Consider the following 24,402-nt stretch of genomic DNA (forward strand, 5'->3'; position numbering starts at 1 on the left):
GACGGACCAAGGCATATGGTGGGAATCTAACCCACGAGCCCCGCCCTGTCAATCCGAACAAACTACCAACTAGGCTACACGAGGCGCCTATAAATAGCATTACTATCTCCAAAAGCTGACCCCACTATGAACCAATTTCTTAGCCTATAATTAAATTAAGATTTTAGTTTACCATAACCGAGGATATATTTTGAGATCATGAGAAACATTGACAAACATATTTTGAAATATCCCGCAAAACATTTTGAGTTGTACATCTGCTCAACTGCCGATCTGATTAAGAATATCCGTAGTGAAATAGTTGTGACGTTGAAGGCATCATTTTGAAATTTATAGTTCAGAGCTTTGTATAGATCTTGGCATTACCAATTTCTGTGGACATTTCCAAAAAATGAAAAATTCGCCAAATTTTTTTTCTACCACTAACTACTACTACTAAAGTTTCCATGAACTTTCCACTAAGGAACAGGGGATACTTCTGTCATATCAGTGAGTGCAGTACGATTAAAGTTTAAGCCCAACGATTAGGGTCCCCCTTTTTTATAATTTTTTTGTTTTTGATATATAATATTAACATTATTTTTTAATTTTTTTTTTTGTTTTTTGTTTTTTGTATATTTTCTGGTTTTATGAAAATTTTTCTGTATACCTTTATTTGTGTTTTAGTTTTTATATTATATTTTGTGTTTTTTTTATAAATTTTTTTGTGCATATTTTTTAGTTTTCTTTTTTTACTAATTTTGTATATTTTTTTTTTATTTTTTTGATTATTTTCTATTCTATTTTTAATTGTATTATATTTTGTTTTTTTTAAAACATATATTTTTTATATATATATTGTTTTTTTTTATATATATTTTTTTTATATTTTTTATATATATTTTGTTTTGCTTCTTTATATTTTGTTTGTTTTTTTATATTTTTGTTCCTTTTTTTATTTTTTTTTTTTGTTATTTAATTTTTTTTTATTTTTTTTTATTTTCTATATTTTTCTTTATTGTTTTTAATTTTTATATACTTTTTGTATTTTTATATATTTTTAATTTCCTATATACTTTTTATATTTTTATATATTTTTATTATTTTATTTTTATTTTTTTATATATTTTTTAAAAAATTTGTATATGTTGTATTTATTTTATTATAATTTGTTTTATATTATTCGCTTTTTTGGATTTATTTCTTAATTAGTTTATTTATTGTTTTTATTTATTTTTTTTTACTTTTTTCTCTATTTATTCGTTTTTTTTTTCTTTTTTTTCTACCTTCGTGAACATTATTTCTCTATACATTGCCCTTCTTTCAAACCCTCACATATTTTCATAATCCTAAATAGTTTTTATGCTAAACCTTTTAGTGTCAAATTTTATTAATCCTTTTGGCATATTTTTTTTTTTTTTTCTTTGCACTTTTTCGAACAACCTGCTTAATATTCTGCTGCTGTCTACTCTTGGCAGGTTTCTTTAAACATTTTTCAACCACACAAGTCCCAAAAAAAACTACCTCTTGTTTGGCTGTGTGAGTTTTTTTCACTTGCTGCTACGTTGTTGTAGCACTTTAAGAAAACATCTGCTTTTCTTAATTTGTTAATGATATAAGTTTGTTGTGGTTGTTGCTGCTGCTGCTTGTTACTTGAGGTTTTTCATGCTATGTTGTTGTGTTTTTTTGGAACTGGAAGTTTAAGCTTTGCGTAGGTCATCACCATCATGGTCTTATTAAGTAAGTCAAACTGTTCACTCTGTGGGTTTGCTTGTTGCACATATCATTGTCATCAGGCAACAGCCAGTCAGCCCTGACACCACCACCATGGGCAACCAAAATAAAAACATTTGCATGTGTCGCCTCATCCTTGCTTTATTTTAACTCCAGCTTGGTTCATATGCTACAGGAATAAGGCTGCTCCAACAATGTGCAGTCAGCCAACTATACAGTTGGTGGTATGAATTTTTGCCTGCCCTCCTGCTACATACATCTTTGCCATAGGAATGCAAGCAAGCCAGCCAGCTTACTTAATTGTTTCAGCTCATCGTAGTAGAGTATCTTTTTGTGTCTTCTTGGCTTGTTTGGGTCTTGGTTAGAGTGCAAGTTTTTTTTCTCTCTTTTTTGTGACATCAAAAATATCTCCTGCGGTCTTATATCACTTTTTTTCCTTGGTCTTTTTTTTTTTGTTTTACTTGGCAAACAAGCAGGCGGCAGCTGGAACCATGAGTTGATATGGAGATGCGTAGAGTAAAGAAAAAACTAGGAAAAAAAGTTTAAATTTAAATTAAATTTTGCAAAAAAAGGCGTAGTGACAAGGAAAAAACAGATGTTTTACTATAAAAAGTTGGTTTTTTTATGAAGGTAAAAAGCAAAATAGTAATTAGGTTTCAACAAAAATATTTTTGTTACTTAAAATTTATAATTTTTGAAGTTGAACTATTTTGGGTTTTTTTGAAGACTTTCTTTTCCTAGCCTAGTTATGACTTTTTCATATTTTTTCTTTTTATTTCTAATTTAATTTTCAATTTATACTCATTCTAATGTCCTAGTCCCTTCCACTTCCTCAAAATCTTTCTAACATATAACTGCATATCTTCCCTCGATCCTATATCGCAGCATGTGTAACACATACAGCAATTTCTCCCCATTTTCTTTTTTCTCCTCATAACCAACTGGCAATTGTAAGAATTTTTTAATCAAGTCAACATCACCAGTTCTCCTCTATACAGAGGAAAATCATTGCTTTTCATCATCATTATCAAACTCACGTTGGCTTTGTCAAGGGGTTTTGCTTAACCGCCGCCTCTTTGTGCTGTTTGACTTAATTTCACATAACTGTTGATTTAATCATAATTTTTTTCCATTTCTTCATGTTTTTTTTTTATAAATTATTAATGCAGCCATAACCCTAACATACAAAAATAATATGTTGTACATCTACTTAGTACTTACACTTCTTCCTCTATATTTCTTCTTCTGCTGCTACAACAACAATAATCATATGTATATATACTATCCATGTGTGTATAGCTTTACATTTATATGAATTTATAGGTTTTTTCTTCGCTTGTTTGGTTTAAAAAAAAGAAGGTATTTTTTCATTCAACCTGTCACAGGTTTGTTGTTAATTTCAGTTACTTCTGGTTTGTTTGTGATTCAAACCCAGTACCTCACAAAAGAAGTTGAAAAACAATTGAAATATAGGCAAGGAAAAGAGAAAGAAAAACATGGCCAAGAACTGGTATAATGATGAGCTTCAGTGATTTTGCACTCTTTTTTTCTTCTTCTTTTCATATATTTATAGCTTTTTCTTCTTAACTTCAATGTTTTTATATGTGCCGCGAGTTTTTCTATTTGTTTGAATACTCATATGGGTTTTTCATTATTATGAAATTTGAAGAAACAGAGGTTACATGTATGTTGTTAAACAAGGGTTTGAGTTTACTTCTTTGTTTATGTTTATGACATTTTTCATTTTCATATTATTTATGATCTTAAAATAATAAAAATTAAACTGTTTTAACCTGGTTTCGAATTATTTATGACATTGCTTGTTAGCATTTTCGAATTGGACAATATTGGATATATCGAATCATAACAGGTTCTTTGAGGTATTTTCTTCTTTATTCTATAAGACCAACTTGAAATCTTAACTAATTGGAAATCCTTATTCAGGTTCTTTGAGGTATTTTCTTCTTCATTCTATAAGACCAACTTGCAATCTTAACAACTAATTGGAAATTCCAATGAACTGGATTATTCTTATTCAGGTTCTTTGAGGTATATTCTTCTTCATTCTAAAAGACCAATTTGAAATCTTAACAACTAATTGGAAATTCCTAGGAACTGAATTATCCTTATTCAGGTTCTTTGAGCTATATTCTTCTTCATTTTATAAGACCAGCTTAAAATCTTAACAACTAATTGGAAATTTTAAGGAACTGGATTATCCTAATTCAGGTTTTTTTGAGGTATTTTCTTCTTCATTCGATAAGACCATCTTAAATTCTTAACAACTAATTGGAAATTCTAAGCAACAGGATTGATTGTCCTTATTCGTGTTCTCTTTGCATTTTCTACTTGGAATTTGTCTAACTTGGTTTTTCATTAGACCATCCTGAATACCTATCAAACAATTGGGATTAGTTGCATGTGTTTGTCCTCTTTTTAACTAGAAATAAAATGATTTAATGATTTGTATGCTCCAGTTCCAAATCTGATTTCATTGCCGTCAATATGATTCAACGTTGTTATTACTACCCATTAAAGTTGGAATCATGTTGGATTCCAACTGAAAGATCACGAGGTATTAAAAATAATTAAATCATTCTTGAATTTCCTTCAAGAATTCCTTATATCTTATTAGCCTATTTAGTTTAATGTTTTTAATATCTTATGTTTTTGTTCATAAACCAAGAATAAAACTCTTCTTTCCTTTGCAGAATTTCAGTTTGAAAAATTTTGCTCAGTATTCCTTCGAAAACCTAACATTTACCTTGGAAAAATCTTTCATTCCATTCTAATTGAAGTTAAAAGTATCCGGGTATTAATAATAAAAGAATTCTTTTTCATCCATTTGGGGAGGAACTTTCTTGTTTTTGTCTGTAATTGAGAATTTTTTAATTCTTAAACTTAAAAAGATAGATAAACTTAAATAAACTCATAAACAAAAATTTACAAAGAAGTTTTTTTTACCCTAGAGCGAATTCTGTGACTTCAATCAATGTGAAAAACAAAAACTTCCTTACCAATTTCCTAAAAAAAATTTTTTTGTTATTGGCTTACATTAGAAAAACCAAAATAACTTTTAAGCAAAAATTACATTAAAAACAAATCTTTACCAATTTATGTTAAAAATTCTCTACCAATTTCCTTAAAGAGATTTTTTTATTGTCTTAAATAGAAAATTTAAAATTTTTCAAATATTAAAATAGGCACATTTAAGCCAAAATTACCTTAAAAACAAAAACTTCCCAATTTGTGTTTAAAATTCTTTTGTTTTTAATTTTCCAAAGTGAATAAACCAAAAAACAACCAAATTCCTTCAAGATTTTGAATGGTTAAACCAAATTAACTCAAACAGAAATTTCTTGAAGCGAATTTTTTTTATCATAGGAAAAACCCCTTAATTCCAATCAAAATGTCTGCAAAGTATCCAAACATTACTATTTTTGAAAGAAATATAGATTTTCATCGAAAACAAAAATTTCCCTTAAAATTTCCCAAAAGGAAAATTTTTTATTTTTGTCTTAAATTGAAAAATTTTCATTTTTCAAACAAAAAAACTAAAGATAAACAAGAATAGCATCAAAAACAAAAATATCCCTTAAGGGAAATTTTTAGTTTGTGTCTGAAATTGTCTTTTTCTCATTCCCCAAAGTGACCAAACCCAATAAAAACCAAATTACCACAAAAACAAATATTTCCCCAAAAGGGAAATTTTTTGATTTTGTATGATATTGACATATTTTTACATTTTAAACTCATAAAATATATAGAAAAAGTTGAAACACCACTAAAAACAAAATTTTCCATTAAAAAATAATTGATTTTTGGGTTATAAATCGCAACCACCACCGTTTGGTAATAATTTATTGTTGCATTTTCATTTTAAAATTCTTGTAAGAATTTGTAAAATATGTATATAAGAACAAAAATCAACCAACTAAATTTCCAATACAGTCTTATAAGAATACTATTTTCTACATATGTACCTATGCATGTTTGAAATATGTATACCAAAGTGGGTTTTAGTGCTAAGGAAGACGATAATTGTTGAAGGTCAAAAATTTTTTTTTTTTGTAAATATTACAAAGTGATTTTCTCTTTAAAATTCAAATTTTTTAGAGGTTGGTATTTTTTTATTCATATTGGCAAAAAATGGGATTTTTATTTTTCATAAATTGTATTCATTATATTTCAATTTTTTTTTAATTTTTTAATTCATGTGAAAATAACTAATAATCAAATTTCCATCAATAAGCTGTCACTTAACATTCCTCCTTTTGTACATCTCATTACTTGTTTTCTTCCCATTTCTCTCTCACCACAATAATGTCCAAATTTTATATCCACAATTCATTAAAGAAAACCCCAGCATTTGCCAAAAACAAAATACCAGTCCCCATGTACCTACCTACCTACCCATACAGCTGTTCTTTTCATCCTGCTTCATTTATAACTGCTTCAATAGCTTGGGGGCCTTTTACAAAAAACACCGTTGATATTGCAATGAATGATTGTGAGAGACAATCAGCAAGAGCATGAGAGAGCAATTCAGAGATTCTTTAGCCCAAAGAGAGCCAGCTAAGTGTATAATTTAATCATATGAAATTGAAAACTTGTTTTTCATCATGTGTTTTTCCTTCCTTCATCTCATCACCAATACACCGTATCGTCTGCTTTGGGCTTTGCCAAGTTTTATTAAACTCTGGTTTTTTGCAATAGCAATACTGCAGCAAACAAGCCATGCCATGCCACCACCACCATTACCATCACTTGATGGTAAAAAAGAGAAGAAAGAAACAACAACAAACGCCATGAATATATTGCTGATACTACTCTTGGTTGGTGGTGTAGCAGCCAGCCAGTCATCTATATGATCATCGTCTTCATTATGACTATAACGATAATGAAGTTGAAGATACACCACCAGCAAGCAAGCACCTCTTTCTTAACTCTAGCATGAGCTAAGTATTTTTTCTACGCCACAATCGTCCGACTAACTAACCATCAGTTTTAACAGAGAGTTACTCATTTGCAGTGGATGAGAAGAGAGCCAGTTACCGGGCTCGTGTTTTTTTCCATATTTTTAGATGGCTGGCAACAAAAACAACATCACCATCATCATTATTGCCTTCAACGTAATAATGACGACGTTATATGCCAGTGTTTGTTTGCTGGTAATAATGATGATGATAATGACGACGATCGTCATCAATGTATATGTATGTTGACCGGCAAATCGTATGCCGTGGGAAACAATTCGGTTTTACTTGAAACATTTTTTTGTTGTTGCTGCTGTTGTCTTGCCATTGTTGTTGCTGCTGCTGTAGATGTGGCTGGCTGTTGTGTTAAAGCTTTGTGTGTGCTTAAGCCAAAGCAGCGCAATATGACGATGTTGAGTTAGAGCATTGCCTGTGTTTTTGTTGCTGGATCACTTTTGTTGGTATGTCTGTCCGTCTGTCCGTCTGTCTGTCTGCCTATCTGACTCTTTGTATGTCTGTCCGCCTGCCCGTTTGCTGTTTAGAGCAGTAATGTATATAGCAAAGTATATCTTGTGTTGTTGTTTTTGTTCTGTTTTTTCCTCTACGTATTTTGTTTTGTTTTGTGTTTTTTGTCCAACATTTTTTTTCTTTTCTGTTTTTAGCCTTAAATCGAGGAGTTTTACACATTTTTCTGCTGCATGTTTTTTTTTTTTTGTTATTGTTGGCTAGTGGTGTTCTAAAGTTAATGCTGACTGTGGTGTGCTCTTAAGGTTGTTTGGTAGTTAGTCGTCTCTCTGTCATCGTTCGTCTTAGCCTTAGCCAATGTTGCCATCCGTTCACATTGTTGTTACTGTTGTTGTTATTTGTAAGCACCGGGAAAAGGGGTGTTGTGTAGCTTCTTTTAGCTCAAAAGCCTTTTGGCTATGATCTTTATGGTTTAATACAGATTTCGTTTTTGTTTTTTGGTGGTTATTTCTTTCAAAGATTTTTGTTTTGTTGTTGCTGGGGTAACACCAGCGCTTTGACTGTTGTTGATTTTCGTTTTGTTGGTCCATAGAGACAACGATGATGCTTAAGGTTGGGAAATTGTTAATGATTCATGGTGATTTTTGTTTAAGCAGTTCTTTGTTGTTTTTTTTTTTGTCGTGTGTAAAGATTTTAAACCTTTTTTCTATGGATGATTTTGTATGAAGTTATTTGGTACCTAGTTTTTAAACAAAAGAAAACAGAAAAGAACAAGACTAGCGCCAGCTATTTAAGTGGATGTATAGAAAACGAGATTAAAAATCTCGCAAGGCAAATTTGTTTAAATGGAATATTAAAATATGAATAAAGGAGTTTGTTTTTTTTTTTTTTTTTAATTAAAATTCTTTAAAAACTTTGAAATTTTTACTTTTATTAAAAGTCCTTAGTTAAAATTTTCTATAAAACAAACACAAATTTTCTCAAAATGGAATTTTTTGGTTTTTGCTTGTTAAGTTTATTAAGATTTAAAATATTTTTCAAATTGGTAAAGAAAACAAAAAATTTCCTTTAGAAACAACAATTTTCCTTCAAGGTAAATTTTTGTTTATGTACGAAAATAAAAAATTCTTTCATATATGGTTTTACTAGTTAATCACCTATAATTTTCAATGAAAAACAAAAATTTCACTAAAATTTCCCAAAAGGGAAAATTTAGATTTTTGATTTTAATTCATCGGGGCGTGTTAGTCAAGTGAACCTATAAAGTTATTTTTCAAATAGGCACAAAAATAAGAATTTCCCTTTAAGGGAAATTTTTGTTTATGTACGAAAATAAAAAATTCTTGCATATATGGTTTACTAGTTAATCACCTATAATTTCCAATGGAAAACAAAAATTTCCCAAAAGGGAAATTTTTGGTTTTTGCTTGTAAATCGTCGTGACGAGTCAGAAAAGAGTGCCTATAAAGTTATTTTTCAAATAGGCACAAAAATAAAAATTTCCCTTTTAGGGAAAATTATTATTTAAATTTTTGGTATTCTATATTGGGTGGTGATCTTTTCTCACTTCTCGAATGGTTGAAATTCCTTTTTTGAATTAAGTCATTAACGTTGTTATTACTTATTTACACATGGCTAAAGTGTGTAAGCGTATGCTTTTCTACTTTATTGTTATTATGATTTTTTTTCTTATAACCACTTTGGCTGCTGCTCCATTTGGCTTTGTGGTGTTATTGTTTTTTTCCCCCTTTTGTTGTCGTTTTTATATAGAGCGCACACAATTAAATTGTCATTTTCTTGTTGTGTTTATAAGTCGGACTTTTTTTCCTCCTAACTTTGAGACATGTGTCTGGTTTTTTTTTTTTGGATTTTTTTTAACAGTTATAAACGTCTTGGCGTACTCAAGTGTATTTAACTCTTTTAGACCATTTTTAGATGTAACTTTCGGCTTGTAGGCCTTTTTCTGTTCGAAAAAAAAACAACAAATCCCCATAAACACTTGTTACCTTTTAGATGCTACAATGTTGGGGTTTCTTGTTGTTGGCCTGATGAAATAAATAAATAAATATTCCCTCTAGTGTTGACGTGCTTAACCGTATACGGTTTAACTTAATTAACCATTTAAATGGTTTTTGTTTTGTGTGTGTCCGTGTGCGTGCGTGTGTGTGTGTGTGTTTTTTCTTAACACAAGTGTCATAATTACTTTGGGGAGCAAAACGCAATGCAATGTTATAAGGCTGCCCCTCTGTCGTCACTGTCATTTTAAATCACTTATCAAATTGAAATTCATTTATATTCCATGTCGGCCATTGGCTGTTGCTTTCGTTTCGTCTCGGCCAACAACAACAACAACAAAACAAGTCTGCTGGCAAAATTGAATATGCAGAATTTCGATCTTGATTAGTTAGACAGACATCTTTATAGCACTTGGTTAACATGGCAGTGAATCGATGTTTTGCTTATATATGGAAGAGCTTTAAGCGAATTTTAAATGAATCTCAAAGGAATTACAATAATTTACACATTTTTGTTGCCGTAAACAATATGTTTTATATTTTTTGTTTTTATTTTTCCCGTTCTCTGGCTTAATTAACACCAATTTGGGAAATAATTTATTAGCCATAACATTTTGCCTGTTTTGTTATTGGTTTTTATCTGCCATGCCAAAAGATGTCATTTAATAATTTAATGAAATTTAACAAGGTTTTGTTGTTGTTTGAAAACAAAAAATCTGAAAAAATGGGTATTCTCAAGTTTGGCAAGCAGAAGATTTCGGTTATTCTTTCATCTTGAGTTGGGCATGGTTTCTCTTCTTAAACTTTGCTCTCTGCTTTTAAATGAGGGTTTACAAATCTTGCCAGGAATTCCTGGATTCTATGGTGTCTTTTTCTCTCTGTTTAAGTTGCTTGAAATAAATTCTTACTGTTAGGAAGTCTGCCTCTGCCTTCGTGGACATTGTCATCTGTGATGCTGTCTGCCTTGCATGCTGTGACTAAGACCACAATGACTGTGGTGTTGTGTCTGGTAGCTCTGTGGAGTTTGTTTCATTGTGCCTGGCTCGCCTTCTCCCTCACCTCCTCCTGCTGCGACTGTTTGGCGATTTTGTTGCAGTTTTGTAGCATTTTTGGTTAAATACCACATTGAAAGATTTATCGTCTTGTTGCAGAAGCTGGAATTTTTCTTTTCCAAGACACGCCAAAGACTTGAGACAACAACAACAACTTGCATTAGCCATGTGTCTGGCAATGTTGCTGCTGCTACTGCTGAGACCAAAAGAAAAATTTGAGAAGATCTTTAAGTTTGAAAAAAAAAAAACACATTTAATATCATTTATATACACAAGGAAACCGAAAGTTTTTTGTTTTACGATAACACTCCACAAAAATAATTCTTTAATATGACTAATTTTTCTTTTATTTTTTTTTCATCTTCTTTCAGGTTCAATCATCCGGCTTATTTGAACTGCGTCTGAAATATTTCAAAAACGATTATGGCAGGGATAGTGAAGGCAACTGCTGTAGTGGTCAAACGGATGCGGCGTCGGGCAAATGTATTGGCGGTTGTAAAACCCGGTTTCGCGTGTGTCTAAAACATTATCAAGCGAAAATCGATACCACCTCACAGTGTACGTACGGTGATGTGGTAACACCCATTTTGGGTGAAAATTCCGTAAATCTAACCGACTCGCAAACGCTGCAAAATAAAGACTTTTCAAATCCCATACAATTTGCCTTCAATTTTGCTTGGCCGGTAAGTCTAACAAGAATTTAAAAAAAAAATAAAACATTATTCCAAGTTTAAAAATAAGGAAAGTTTATTTTGGTTTTTTCTAATTTGGCATACAAAGCAGCCCGCCAGCCAGCAGGCATAAACAAAAATAACCCAATTTTACATTTTACAAACGACACATTAATGTTGGGGATTTTCTGGTTTCCCAACCACAAAAAAAAAAACAACGAAAAACTCTTCTAACACACACAAATAGTATTGACAATAATTTTGAAAGCATTTTCTGCTGCTTGCTCTCTACCGAGTAGCAAAAGATCATTAGACCTAAAAGATTTGTGGCGTTGTCAGCTAAATTTAGCTAGAAAGTCAGACCACATATATTTTCCTCCCCCCCCTCCTCTCCTTGAACGCATTAAAACTCCCCAAGTCATAGAATGTGGGTAATTTGTTGAGTTCTTTCCTTCCCTGATTTTATTTATTGCAATCTCTGAATTTTGCCAAGAAATCATAATTGCTCCCTTACAGATAGTTTTTAAGGGGTACATATTTATCTACTTAAATGATAAAAATAGATTTTCACATTTTTTTTCTAGAATTTTTTCCTCTTTTTAATTTTTCGAAAAAAAACGTGTGTGGTGTCCTTGTAGTATCTTCGTTTTGTTTTTGCCTTTGGCTCATAAAAAAAAGCATATGCCCTTTTATAAGTCGTCATAAGCAATGTGTGGTGACTTGCTCTAGAGTAGTGTGTGTGATATGTAATATTTGCACCAGCATTTATCAATTTTTGTATGTACATGCATACATACGCATCCTTACTTGGTGTGTGCTTGTGTGTTAGAGCCTTACGGCTCTGGGGTTGAAACATATAAAAATATCAGCATATTTTTAAACATCTGTCAGCTATTAAGCAAACGTAACTGACTCTGACTCGCTGTTGTGGACGAGCTCGACGACTGACTGACTGTGCGCCTTTGTCGTCAACATTTTGCTTCACAAAATTGTGGTGGTAATACTAGCGCGTGCGCGCATTTATAATGTAAATATTTGAAGTGACACATAATGTGTTTAAAAAATATACCATATTTCAACCCTGTTTTCCTGCAATTCGAACAGGGAGAGTCAAACGAACAGGCGAACGAACGACCACCACCATTTCAAGCAAAGGAAAAATACGTTACTTTTTTTGTTCTGGAATGGAAAAACAAAAACGATTTATTTAAGAAAAAAAATGAAGACTAGAAGAAATAAACATTACTTAGAAGAAAAGGTAAAACAAAAAATTTCCCCAAAAATTTCCCAAAAGGGAAATTTTTCAAAATTGCTGTCAAACCATTTGTTTAGGCGTGTAATAAACGAAAATGTTAAAAATTTTGTAATAATTCAATAAACAAAAATTTCCCTAAAAGGGAAATTTTTATTTACCACAAAATTTTAAGTTTAAACACAATTTTAGCAATATTTTTGATCAATATATAATTTTTCATTGAAAACAAAAATTTCATAAAAAGGAATTTTTTTAAATTGCTACCAAACCATTTGGTTAGGCTTGTAAGCAACAAAAATGATGGAAATTTTAAATTTCTTTGAAAAACTAAAATTTCTCTTAAAGGGAAATTTTTATTTACCACAAAATTGTAAGTTTAAACACAATTTTAGCAATATTTTCCATCAATATATAATTTTTCGTTGAAAATAAAAATTTCCCTAAAAATATCCCAAAAGGGAAATTTTTGAAAAATGCTGTGAAACCATTTGGTTAGGCCTGTAGCAAAAGAAAATGTTAAAAAAGTTGAAATACTTCAATAAACTAAAATTTCCCTTAAAGGGAAATTTTTATGTACAAAAAAATTTTAAGTTTAAACACAATTTAAGCAATATTTTCGATCAATATATAATTTTACATTGGAAACAAAAATTTCCCCAAAAATTTCCCAAAGGGAAATTTTTCAAAATTGCTGTCAAACCATTTGGTTAGGCTTGTAACAAACGAAAATGTTAAAAATTTTCAAATATATCAATAAACTAAAATTTCCCTAAAAGGGAAATTTTTATTTACCACGAAATTTTAAGTTTAAACACAATTTTAGCCATATTTTTGATCAAAGTATAATTTTTCATTGAAAACAAAAATTTCCCTAAGAATTTCCCAAAAGGCAAATTTTTCAAAACTGCTGCCAAACCATTTAGTTAGGCTTATAAGCAACGAAAATGATGGAAATTTTAAATTTCTTTGAAAAACTAATATTTCCCTTAAAGGGAAATTTTTATTTACCACAAAATTTTAAGTTTAAACACAATTTTAGCAATATTTTTGATCAATATATAATTTTTCATTGAAAACAAAAATTTCCCTAAAAATTTTCCAAAAGGGAATTTTTTTAAAAAATGTTATCAAAACATCTCGTTAAGCTTAGAAAAATGAAAAAATAGGAAATTTTTAAATTTCCTCAAAAAACAAAAATTTCCCTTAAAGGGAAATTTTTTACTTACTTGGAAATTTTAAGTTTTAACATTTTTTTTAGTATAGTTTATTAAAGCAAAGTTCTTGCCAAAACGGAATTTTGCTTTTAAATTCTTAAAAATGTTGAAATTGTTTACATACTCTAACAAATAGCAATTATTCTTTTTTGTTTCAAGCATTTTTTTTCTAAAGCTCAAGTGATGGTAAACAATTAACGCTAGTTTGATTATCAGGAATTTTTGTTCATTTTTGAAAGGTGCAAATGAAGTTTTTAATTCAAGTATGTTTAACAAACTTATTGAAGCTTCAAATCATGGCAAAATTCATGCATAGGCCTTATAGGGTATATGGGTATATTTGTGTGTGTGTGTTTGTTGTATTCTGTGGTGTTGGTTTATGTGGTGTGGAAAAATAAACAAAATGGAATATTATTGATTTTAGGGGCTTGACAGGAAATGCAACAGACAGACAATCATCACAAAACTACAAACCAATCAACGACTAGGCATCAAATGAACAATAAATGCAAATCCCAAAGGTTTGCCAACATTTGTTGTTGTTGGCAATTGCAGATTTCTTTCTTTGTTTCATGTCACAATTGTGTGATTTTAATGGAAATAACGAAGTACACACACACACACATTCACATATTCACCTACAATTGCATGGCAAGTCATTCATTTATAAAATATTTCGCAAAAACAAATTTTAATTTTTTCAAAAAAATGATCGCGTGTTTCAAGATGCTATATCAATGCGTCAACATCTTTAAATGAAAACTGCAACCATGAAGTGCAGGAAGAAAATGAACCAAAGACAGCAGGAGCTTTAAATTATCAATGACACTAAAACAACAGACAGCAACAGTGCAGTGTAGAGCAACAAGCAAGTCTTCAGTCCAACAAAAAGTGGAAGCAGAAGAAGTTACAGGCCCAACGACCAGGCAGCCAGCCAGCCCTGTCAGAGACAGTTCTACCGACAGTTGTAGTCTCTCTCCCTTTTCAAACTGTTGCTTCACAAAAACCGAGACATTAACAACTGAAATCGAATGGCAGACGTCGTTGTAGCAAACTAACAATAACAACAACAACAAAATGGCAAGTACGACGACTGCCATGTAAATTATTTTTAAATACACTTAAGAGTAAAGTTCAACGGAAAGATTTCGTTGTTGTACTCCTCCTGTGTTCCATAGAACCCAGGAGCAAAAACACCCCACCCCATCAGCTTGGCATTGCTGCTGCATTGTAGTCATCATTTAAGGAACAACACTTGGCGTGTAAGACTCTGAAAATAGCATCCATGGCTTGGTGGTGGTGGTGGTGTCGGCATTCCAACCAAAATACTACTTGGCAACCAAACGCCATCATCCTCCTCAGCGGCTAATACATTCAACCATCCATCCATTCATCTATCCTCCCATGCCAACCATGTCAGGGTGGCAAAATGCAAAGCAAAAAAAAAAGGAGCAGACTATAAATAAGCCTGATAAAGGGCTATGCTACTAAATCTGTTTAGATTTTAGGTCAAGGAATTTAATTAGAGAAAACCAGGGACGTGCTAAAGGAGTTTAAGGCACGTGGTGGTTTCTTTTTCATAATTTCCACATAACTGACAAACAAGCCTGAAATTAAAGTAGCATTTGCACATGCGCTGCATAAATTACTCAAAACTCTAAACAAAATCACCCCTAAAAAAACTCTGACATGGTCTAAACCTATGAATTTGAAGACTAATGATGACAATGCAAACGCATGGAAAGGCATGAACTTGGCTTAAGCTAAACTTAGGAATTTCTCTTCAGGAAACAAACAACATGTTATTCTTATAGACATTAAAAGACGTTACTCTGTACTAAAAAAAACTCTAAAAAACGCTAATCATTATGTGTACAGGCAAGAGCCCCTTTATGGAGCGTAAAGCTTGAGTGAATTTGTTTGTTAAGTTCATTCCTTGTGGCGGCTGGCTGGTGTAGTGCAACGGTTAAAAAAGTTAATGGCTTCTGGTATCTGCCTGCCTTCTCAAACTACCTGTAGTGGTTGTAAATACATATAGTGTAGTAACTATCAACATCTACATACCTTACCTACATATATGATAATGTTAATGCTTGCCATAATATGGCTCTTGCATTTTTCTGTATATATAATAGAACTTTAAACAATTTTCACTCAAGCGTTTATATTTCATCAAGTAAAGTTATTTTGTTGCCATACAACAACAACAACGCAAACAACAACTACACTTGATATTCTTTCTTTATGCTTCCTCTTCCATCAGCACTAGCCTAGCATGACACCCCATACCTCCTTTGTTTGGTTGGGATCTCTTCAATAAACCGATCATGATGTCTGAATTTTTTGGGTTCTTACGAAAAACACGTGCTATTCGCTTTTGTTCCACCATACACACCAAAAAAAAGGGGGAGTTTTTCTTTTGTTTTCTCTTCAGGTTTTCCCTCATCTTGTCTTTTGTTCTTAAAGAAAATTAATTCAAGCTTAACGAAAGGAAATAGCATTTTTTGTTTTTTTTTTTTTTAAATTTTATTTCTGTCTGTTTATGGCTATGCTATTTTTGCTACAATTGCTAGGTGACAATTATTTTACAAAGTATGATTGGGAGCAAAGAGAATTATTTTTAATGGTTTTGTGGAATCGAAGAAGACAGAGAGATATATTTGTAGCTTAAAATTGTGAAAAACATTTTTTGAAATTTTTTTTATTGGCGAAACCAAAAAACTTCCTTAACTTATTTAAAAATAACTTGCCAATAGTTTTCATAGAAGTCCCATATTGCATAAAAGTAAAACTCCAAAATGTTGGACCTATGAATAGTCCTTCCGTTTGCAATTTTTTACATGTCTTTTTGCTATAGTTTTCATTTGAGTCCCATATTATAAAGCTTTGAAAGTCACAAGTTACAAGGTCCCATAGATCCTTGCTGGAACCACATTCTCGAAAACTAGTTTAGACTAGTTATGACCGAGTCCCATGTTCGCTTGAAGGGGTTTTATGATAGGGCGTTCCTCTCTAATCACTACTTGTGGTAATAACATTCCTTTTTTGTTGAAAGTGTTTTAGGGTGGGGCGTTCCCCCTAATCACTACTTGTGTAATAACATTTCTTTTTTGGTGGTCAATTTAAGGTTGCAGACTCAAATTTGCCCCTGTACTCCTTCGTGGGACTTTATTTTTATGTGTTCCTAAAATGTTTGAAAACTACTCCCCCATACCTTTCATTTCAGTCCAATATTGTTATGATCAGGATACATGCCCTCGTGAAAGGGTTTTAGGGTGGGGCGTTCCCCCTATTCACTACTTATGCAATAACATTTCCCTTTTTGGTAGTCAATTTAAGTTCGCAGATTAAATTTGCCCCTTTACTCCTCCCTAGGACCATATTTTTATGTGTTGCTTAAATATTCGGGAAATCTATTCTCCCATACCTTTCATATAAGTCGTATATTGTTGTGATTGGGATACATGTCCTCGCGAAAATGTTTTAGGGTGGGGCGTTCCCATCTTATCACTTAATCACTACTTGTGTAATAACATTTTTCTTTTTTAAAGTCAATTTAAGGTCGCGGACTCAAATTTGCCCCTTTACTCCTTCCTGGGACCATATTTGTATGTCTTGCTTTCATATTCGAGAAAACTAATCTCCCATACCTTTCATTTGAGTCGCATATTGTTGTGATCGGGATACATGCCCTCGCGAAACGATTTTAGGGTGGGGCCTTCCCCCTTACCACTGCTTGTGGTAATAACATTTCTCTTTTTGGTAGTCAATTCAAGATCGCAGACTCAAATTTGTTCCCTTACTCCTCTTTGAGACCATATTTGTATGTGTTCCTAAAACGTTTGAAAACTATTCTCTCATATCTTTCATTTGAGTTCAATATTGTTGTAATCGGGATACATGCCCTCGCCAAAGTCTTTTAAGGTGGGGCGTCCCTCTTTGCCACTTAACTTCTACAAGTGTAGAATCTTGCTTTTCAAAACTTGCCCATTAACACCTCTTTGGGGAGAAATTTTTTACTAGGCATATTACCTTTTTATCCTTTTAAGGTGGGGCGTCACAATTTGGGATACATGACCGCGCGGAGAGGTTTTTGGGGTGGGGCGTTCGCCTTCATTCATCACTTTTACTTGGGTGATTATACTCTTGTTTTTGGATTGCTGATATTCCCATCGTGCATTACATAGAGCCATAGGATACAAGACTTCAAAGACCCTTCACTTTATATTTTTGTGCTTCTTCATCATGCTCATTTGTTAAGAACACATCATCCCAGAACACACCATAGGATACAAGGCTTTACTTTTATTTTTGTATTTCTTCATCATGCTTATTTGTTATGATCAGAACACATCGCCGCTTGAGGTTCTAGGGTGGGGCACCCCTCCCTCAACCTCTTGACGTTCTAGGGCGGGGCACCCCCTCCCTCAATTGTTCCTTAATCCCTACTTGAGGGGTGATTTTTGTTTTAGGAGGTACTCTTTGTTTCCAAATAAAAACGCATTAAAAACTTTTCCGAGAATTGGCATTTTCTAAAGTTGAATATTGCAAAGGCGGGGTTTTACAATTTCCCTTCAAATTGATGTTTACACCCTTCTCTATAGGATAACTACCCCATTGGTAGTTAGTAATAGTGTTTTCGGCAATAGCCTCCAATGTTTTCAATTTGAGTTCCATATCATCATCATCAGATCACACGCTCTCTAAAGGGGGTTTCAGGGTAGGGCGCTCCCCCTAGTTGTTTGATCACTACTTGGGTCTTGTGGGTGAAAAAGAATTTTTGCGAAGTTGATCTAGCAAAGTCTTCCTTAGAGGAAAATAGGGTATCATCTACCCAAATTTTGTGCAAATAGTTGGTTGAGATTGGAGGCCACCGTAGCGCAGAGCTTAGCATGTCCGCCTAAAACGCTGAACGCCTGGATTCGAATCCTGGCGAGGCCATCAGAAAAAATTTTCAGTGGTGGTTTTCCCCTCCTAATGCTGGCAACATTTGTGGGGTACTATGTGAGGTACTATAAAAGGAGGCCCCTTATCATTGAGCTTAAACTTGAATCGGACTGCACTTAATTATATGTGAGAATTTTGCCCCTGTTCCTTAGTGGAATGTTCATGGGCAAAATTTGCAGTTGGTTGAGATTGGAAATGGACCAAAACGAGCAATGTTTTGGATATAGCTTCCATATAATCTGTTCTTCAGATTTGACTCCTTAAGACACAGATTTGAGCCACTAATTCTCTTTCATTCAACTTCTTCAGCTACTGGAATGACGCATTCCTATCCAATTTGCCTGAAATTTGCCATGTGGTTTACTTTTACTTCTTATAGTCTATATGCTTTTCACTTTGGAAATATTTTAAATAAGTTGTCATGTCTTAATTCCTTTTATGGCGTTTCTTTTCTTAAAGTTCATTTTTCATGTATACCTTGTCTAATTTATATGCATTAGCAGTCATTAATTTTAGTTTTATTTCTGTCATTTAAAAATGTATTATCTTGGTAACAAACTAGCTTTTCATCGCCCCCGCGATGGTTTGGGCAAACAGCCAACACTACAAATGTTGTGTTATTGGTGGTTGCATCAATTTCCAAAAGATGTTGCGTTTTAGAGGTACCACAACCCACACCAGAAATTGTTTTTTTTTTTTTTCATTTTTCATTTTGCGAGGGGGTTAATTTTGTAACGAAGAAAAACGAAAGTTTTTCTTTAGCTTCCTTTAAGATATTCGATAAATTTGTCATTAGTTGCCTGTAATCTGTTTACAATAAACCCAAAAACAAGAAGAAAAAAAACAAAAACTTACAAACTTTTACCATCAGCCAAAACACCTCTGCATTTTTTATTGCTATTTTGCTGTTGTTTTATTTATTACACACTGCCGACGCGCCACCACCACCACCACCACTGCTAGCAACTGCATGTTGTTGTTTAATTTTCATGTTATGTTGTAAGTCTGGTTTGCTGTGTGGTGTCATCTTTGTCAGAGACTTGGTCCAATAGATTCACATGCATAACTTATACTTTCAATACACAATACCACTACGCATACATGCAGACATACATACAGACAGACATAGAGACAATAATACCTGACTGTCATATATATGTATACCATATAGTAGACCCCCACTCTATCCATAGTTTTCTATTACTACTCTGTAATCAAGTGTGAATTGAGGGCGCGTTAGAGTAAAGCTTTGTTTTTCTTGCTGTTGTTGTTTTGGGCATTTGCATTTAAAATGCACAACACACTTGGCAAACGGCAAACGGCATACGCTTTTGGCTGCTGGTAATGGTGCGCCTGCGCATCTCTTGGCTGGCCAGCCATTGATTATAAGCAACAGCAGCTACTGCTATCACTGCCACCACTTCCACGACAATGAGAAACATGCATTTGTTATGAGTTTGATTAGTCTTGCTTTTGTTTTTGACTGGCCTTATGTAGGCGTTGTAACAGTGTTGTTTGAATTTTGTAATTTTTTAGTTGTGTTTTTTTTTCCTCTCGAAGGCGTTAAAAATTTACATAAATTAATTTTTCTTCTTTTTTGGATTTAACTTAATTTTTACATTAATAATAACATCTTCCTCGTTTTTTTTTTTATTTTGTTACAGGGTACCTTTACACTAATCGTGGAGGCTTTGCATGATACCAACAATACGGCCAATGCTCGTTCAAGCAGTAAGTATTTTATGAATATCCTTTAGTTTTGTTTTTTAGCCCATAATGATTATTACAACAATATCCTTTTTCCTTTCAAGAGCCCATTGGGGGGGTTTTTCAACACCTTGTCCTATGTGTTTTTATATAGATATCCTTTTTAAACCATATCCTGCTTCCGCTTATAATCCTGTTTTTTTTTGCCTTTAATTTTTGTAAGCCCTTGTCTCTTTCCTTCTTATTATCTTGTTTTTTTTTTCTTCAATATTCTGTTTCTTCTTGTAATATAATATGTTTTCATGCTATTTTTTCAACTTAATTCTTCTACTTTTTAGTTGACACTTGTGCCTTATTTTGTTTTGTTTGGTTTTATGCACTGGCCTTTGTTTTAAATTTCCGGCCTGTGTTTGGTTTAGTTCACCTATTGTTGTGTGTATAAGGCTGCTGGGTTTGAAATATCTTGTTTCAGTTTTGCACTTACATATTTCAATGAAACTGGAAGAAAAGAAGAAGAACAACAAAATAAGGGGCTTGGTTAAGCCATTCAGCGTGGTTTACAGAATATCTAAAAAATAATTTTTTTAGTTTTTTTAATATTTAAAAAAAAAATTATATATTTTGATTTTTTTAAATTTGTTTTAATTTTTCAGATTTTTTTTACATATTTTTTAGATTTTTTTTTTAAATTTTTTAGATTTTTTTGTAATGATTTTTTTTTTAATATTTTTTATTTATTAAAAATTTCCTTAATTTTTTTTATTTATTAAAAATTTCTTTAATTTTTTAAATATATTTTTTTTATTAATTTTTTTTTTTAATTTTTTTGTTAAAAATTTCTTTAATTTTCTTTTTTTTTTTGTTAAAAATTTTCTTTAATTTTTTTTCTAAATTTTTTTAAGTTTTTACTTCGTTTTTATTATTATTTTTTTTTTAAATCTATTTAGATTATTTTTTATTTTTTTTTTAAATCTAATTAGAATATTTTTTTATTTTTGTTTTAATTTTTGGTATAATTCTATTAAGAATATTTTTTTTTATTTTTGTTATAATTCTATTATAATAATTTTCTTTTAATTTTTATAATAATTCCTTTTAAAATATTTTTAATTTTTTTTTTATTTTTCCTTTTTTCCTTTTTAATTTTTTATGTTTTTTATTTAATTTTTTATATAAAATTTTTAATTTTTTTTTAAATCTATTATATTATTTTTTGTTTTTTTATCTATTTAGATTATTTTTTTTTTAATCTATTTAGAATATTTTTTATTTTTTTTTTCAATTTTTGGTATAATTCTTTTAAGAATATTTTTTTTTTAATTTTTGTTATAATTCTATTATAATATTTTTTTTTTAATTTTTTTTTATTTTTCCTTTTTAATTTATTTAAAAAAATTATTTAAAAAAAAAAATTTATTTAAAAAAAATTATTAAAAAAAAAATTTGAATATGTGATTTTTTTTTAATTTGTTTTATTTTTTTTTTTTAATTTGTTTTATTTTTTTTTTAAATTTTTTAGGCTTTTTTTAATTATTTTTTGATCTTTTTGTATTTTGTTTTTTTTTTTTGTTAATTTTTTTTTATTTATTAAAAATTTCTTTAATGTCTTGAATTTGTTTTATATTTGGTTTTTATTAAAATTTTTCTTTAATTGTTTTTATTAATTTTTTTTGTTAGTTTTTCTTTAATTTTTTTATACATTTTATTAATTTTTTTTGTTTAATAAATTTCTTTAAGTTCAATTCTTTTATTTATTTTATTTTAATTTTTGTTATAATTCTTAGAATATTTTTGTTATTTTTTATTTTTTGTTATAATTCCATATTTTTATTTTTTTATATAGTTTGTTTTTTTTTTTAATATTTTTAATTGTGATTTTTTTTAAATTTTTGTTATAATTCTACTTAAACTTTTTTTTTTTTTGTTATAATTCTATTATAATTACTTTTTTAATTAATTATTTTTTCTTTTAAATTTTTTTATTTATTTATTTTTCTTTTAAATTTTTTATTTATATATTTTTCTTTTTTATTTATTTTTATTTTTTTTTTTCTTTTTTATTTATTTTTATTTTTTTTTTCTTTTTTATTTATTTTTTTTTCTTTTTTATTTATTTTAATTTTTTTTTTTTTGATTTTTTTATTTTTTTTTTGATTTTTTTATTTTTTTTTTGATTTTTTTATTTTTTATTTTTTTTTTTGATTTTTTTATTTTTTTTTTTTTTTGATTTTTTATTTATTTTTATTTTTTGTGCTTTTTTATGTATTTATATATGTCTAGTTTGTTTTTATTTTTTTTTTTCGTTTTTTTTTTTGTTTGTTGTTTTTTTACTCTTTTTTGTATAAAACAAGTTTTCAAGATTTTTTTAATTTGAGCCTTTCTTTTTTATATATTTTTTTAAACTTTTTTTAGTATATTTTTTTATATTTATTTCCTTCTATATATTTTTTTAAATATTTTTTTTTTGTTAATATTTTTATTCTCTATTTCCCCTCTTGGGCCTTTACTAGACATCCTGCTGTTATTTTCATATTATTTTCTTGCCTGCTGCCGTTCCACGGCCTTAGTCTGCCTTTACATCCTTTACATTTTGCGTTTCTTCAAGATGCTTATCTTGGCAGTTGATGTAATACCTTGAACGAAAAAACTAAAGATTTTTCAAATCCCTTCCTCTCTCGCTCTGGCAAATAGTGGTGCATTCCTTTGCAGTTGAGTTGTTGTTGTTGTTGTTTTCCTGCCTTTTCCTCTGCTGCTCGCTCTTGTTGCCATGTTCTTTGTTCTACATGTTGTCAAGGATTAATTTCATTTATTTTAAACGTTTTTCGTGTTGTAGTAGATCTCCCGCATACATTTGAGATGATCGTGGCAACGACTACAACAACAGCAATAGGCTGTTTAACACCGCCACCATCTCCATCACCATTGCCTATAACAAACAGACACAGTCGTACATGCTAAGAGCCAGTCATAGCCAGTGCTTAGCATACAGGTTTGTTGCTTAAGTCTTTCGTTTTGTTGCTGATATGTTGCAGACTTTGGCTGCTGCGGCTGCGGCTGTTGCAGCACAAATCAGTTGTGTTGTATGCGGTTTATTTGTAAAGCTGCCTTGCAAGTTTACGCCTGTCGAACTCAGTTTGTCTGCAACAAGTTTTTTCCGCACAGATTTTGATGGTCTTTTTTTTCGGGTTTTTGGCATGAAATCTGGTGATGGTATTTGCTGCCATGAAGCCTTGCCACGAACATCCTCTAAGAGTTGTAGTTGTAGTTGTGTTGTTGTTGTAGCTTTGTACCTTTTTGTGGCTGCTGTTGCTTATTTATAACCATTATAACAATTAATCTTTGCCAATGCCAATGATGTTTAAATGCAACATCGCGCTGTTTAATAAAAAAAGAGGAGGAGGCCATTCTTTGCTGCATGCATGGTGATGGTGCTGGTGCTGGCTGCGTTTAAGTTGGTCGTGTTAAAGGCTTATCTCTTCTTTTTTTAATTTTGTTAACTCTTCAAGTTCTTAAACTTTTATAAGGGTATTCAAGGAATTCTGGCTTTAAACACCGAAGATGGCGTCTAAAGTCACAGTGAGAGAGAGAGAGAGAGATAATCTGAAAAAATACTCTAATTATTAGTTTCAAGATTTTTTTTTAGATTTTCCAAATATTTTCAAGTCTTGTCTAGTTTATCTTAATGTCCAACTTGTCACTTTAAACAACTTTTTATAATTAGTTTTCTAACGCTTTTCCTTGTTGCATGACTATCAAATGGAAAAGTGCGTTTAATGGCAAACAAGAACAACAAACCGCCATAGAGGCTAAACCTCAGCTTGTAAATGCGTTTGTGTTAATTTTTGCACTACACAACCTATCAAATGCTTAAAACCCCTTTCCCCCCACCCCCCCAAAAAAAAAAGCAGATAACAAACATATTTACTATATATACCGTATATCTATCTCAAGGCATAACGACCAACCAAGATAGATTGTAAGTTTTCTAATAACCTGTCATACCACAAACCAAACGGCCGGGCAGCTAGGCCGTCAGGCTAGCTCACGAAAAACCCCAAACGCCAATTCAATTGAATTGGGCACAGACCAATATGCGACGATGGCAAACAGCGCCCGGCACCCAGCACCCAATTTAACTTCTTACCACCACGAAAATGCAGAAAAATGCCACGCAAAATTGTTGATTTTCCACTAAAACGCATAAATGTTAATGGTGGCCGCCACCAACCACCACCATCGTCGTTGTCGCAGTTGTCATCGTCATGCCTTGTGGTCATCGTCTAGGCCCCAACAAGGTTTATGCAGTTTTCAAAAATTGTCACTATGCTCTGTATGTGTGTGTGTGTCGGTTGTGGCATGGCTCTTGGGGCTTTTGGGTTGCCAGCTT

At 31.2% G+C, this 24,402-nt stretch overlaps 1 protein-coding gene and 1 long non-coding RNA gene across 2 annotated transcripts in view; one reads left to right on the plus strand and one right to left on the minus strand.

The window, feature by feature from the left end:
- LOC106088177 (neurogenic locus protein delta) overlaps positions 1–24,402 on the plus strand; it is a 48,320-nt gene that overhangs the window by 3,733 nt on the left and 20,185 nt on the right. Inside the window, exons 2-3 of the mRNA XM_013253563.2 lie at positions 10,593–10,904; positions 19,973–20,039. Coding sequence (XP_013109017.2) covers positions 10,593–10,904; positions 19,973–20,039 — 379 coding nt within the window. The remainder of the gene's footprint in view (positions 1–10,592; positions 10,905–19,972; positions 20,040–24,402) is intronic.
- LOC106088178 (uncharacterized) lies at positions 1,837–2,403 on the minus strand. The gene is made up of 2 exons (XR_001221396.2): positions 2,318–2,403; positions 1,837–2,241 (listed from the first exon to the last, which is right to left on the minus strand). It is a non-coding gene; the product is annotated as an uncharacterized LOC106088178 (long non-coding RNA).

This window comes from Stomoxys calcitrans, chromosome 2 (assembly GCF_963082655.1).
Source record: "Stomoxys calcitrans chromosome 2, idStoCalc2.1, whole genome shotgun sequence".
NCBI lineage: Eukaryota > Metazoa > Arthropoda > Insecta > Diptera > Muscidae > Stomoxys > Stomoxys calcitrans.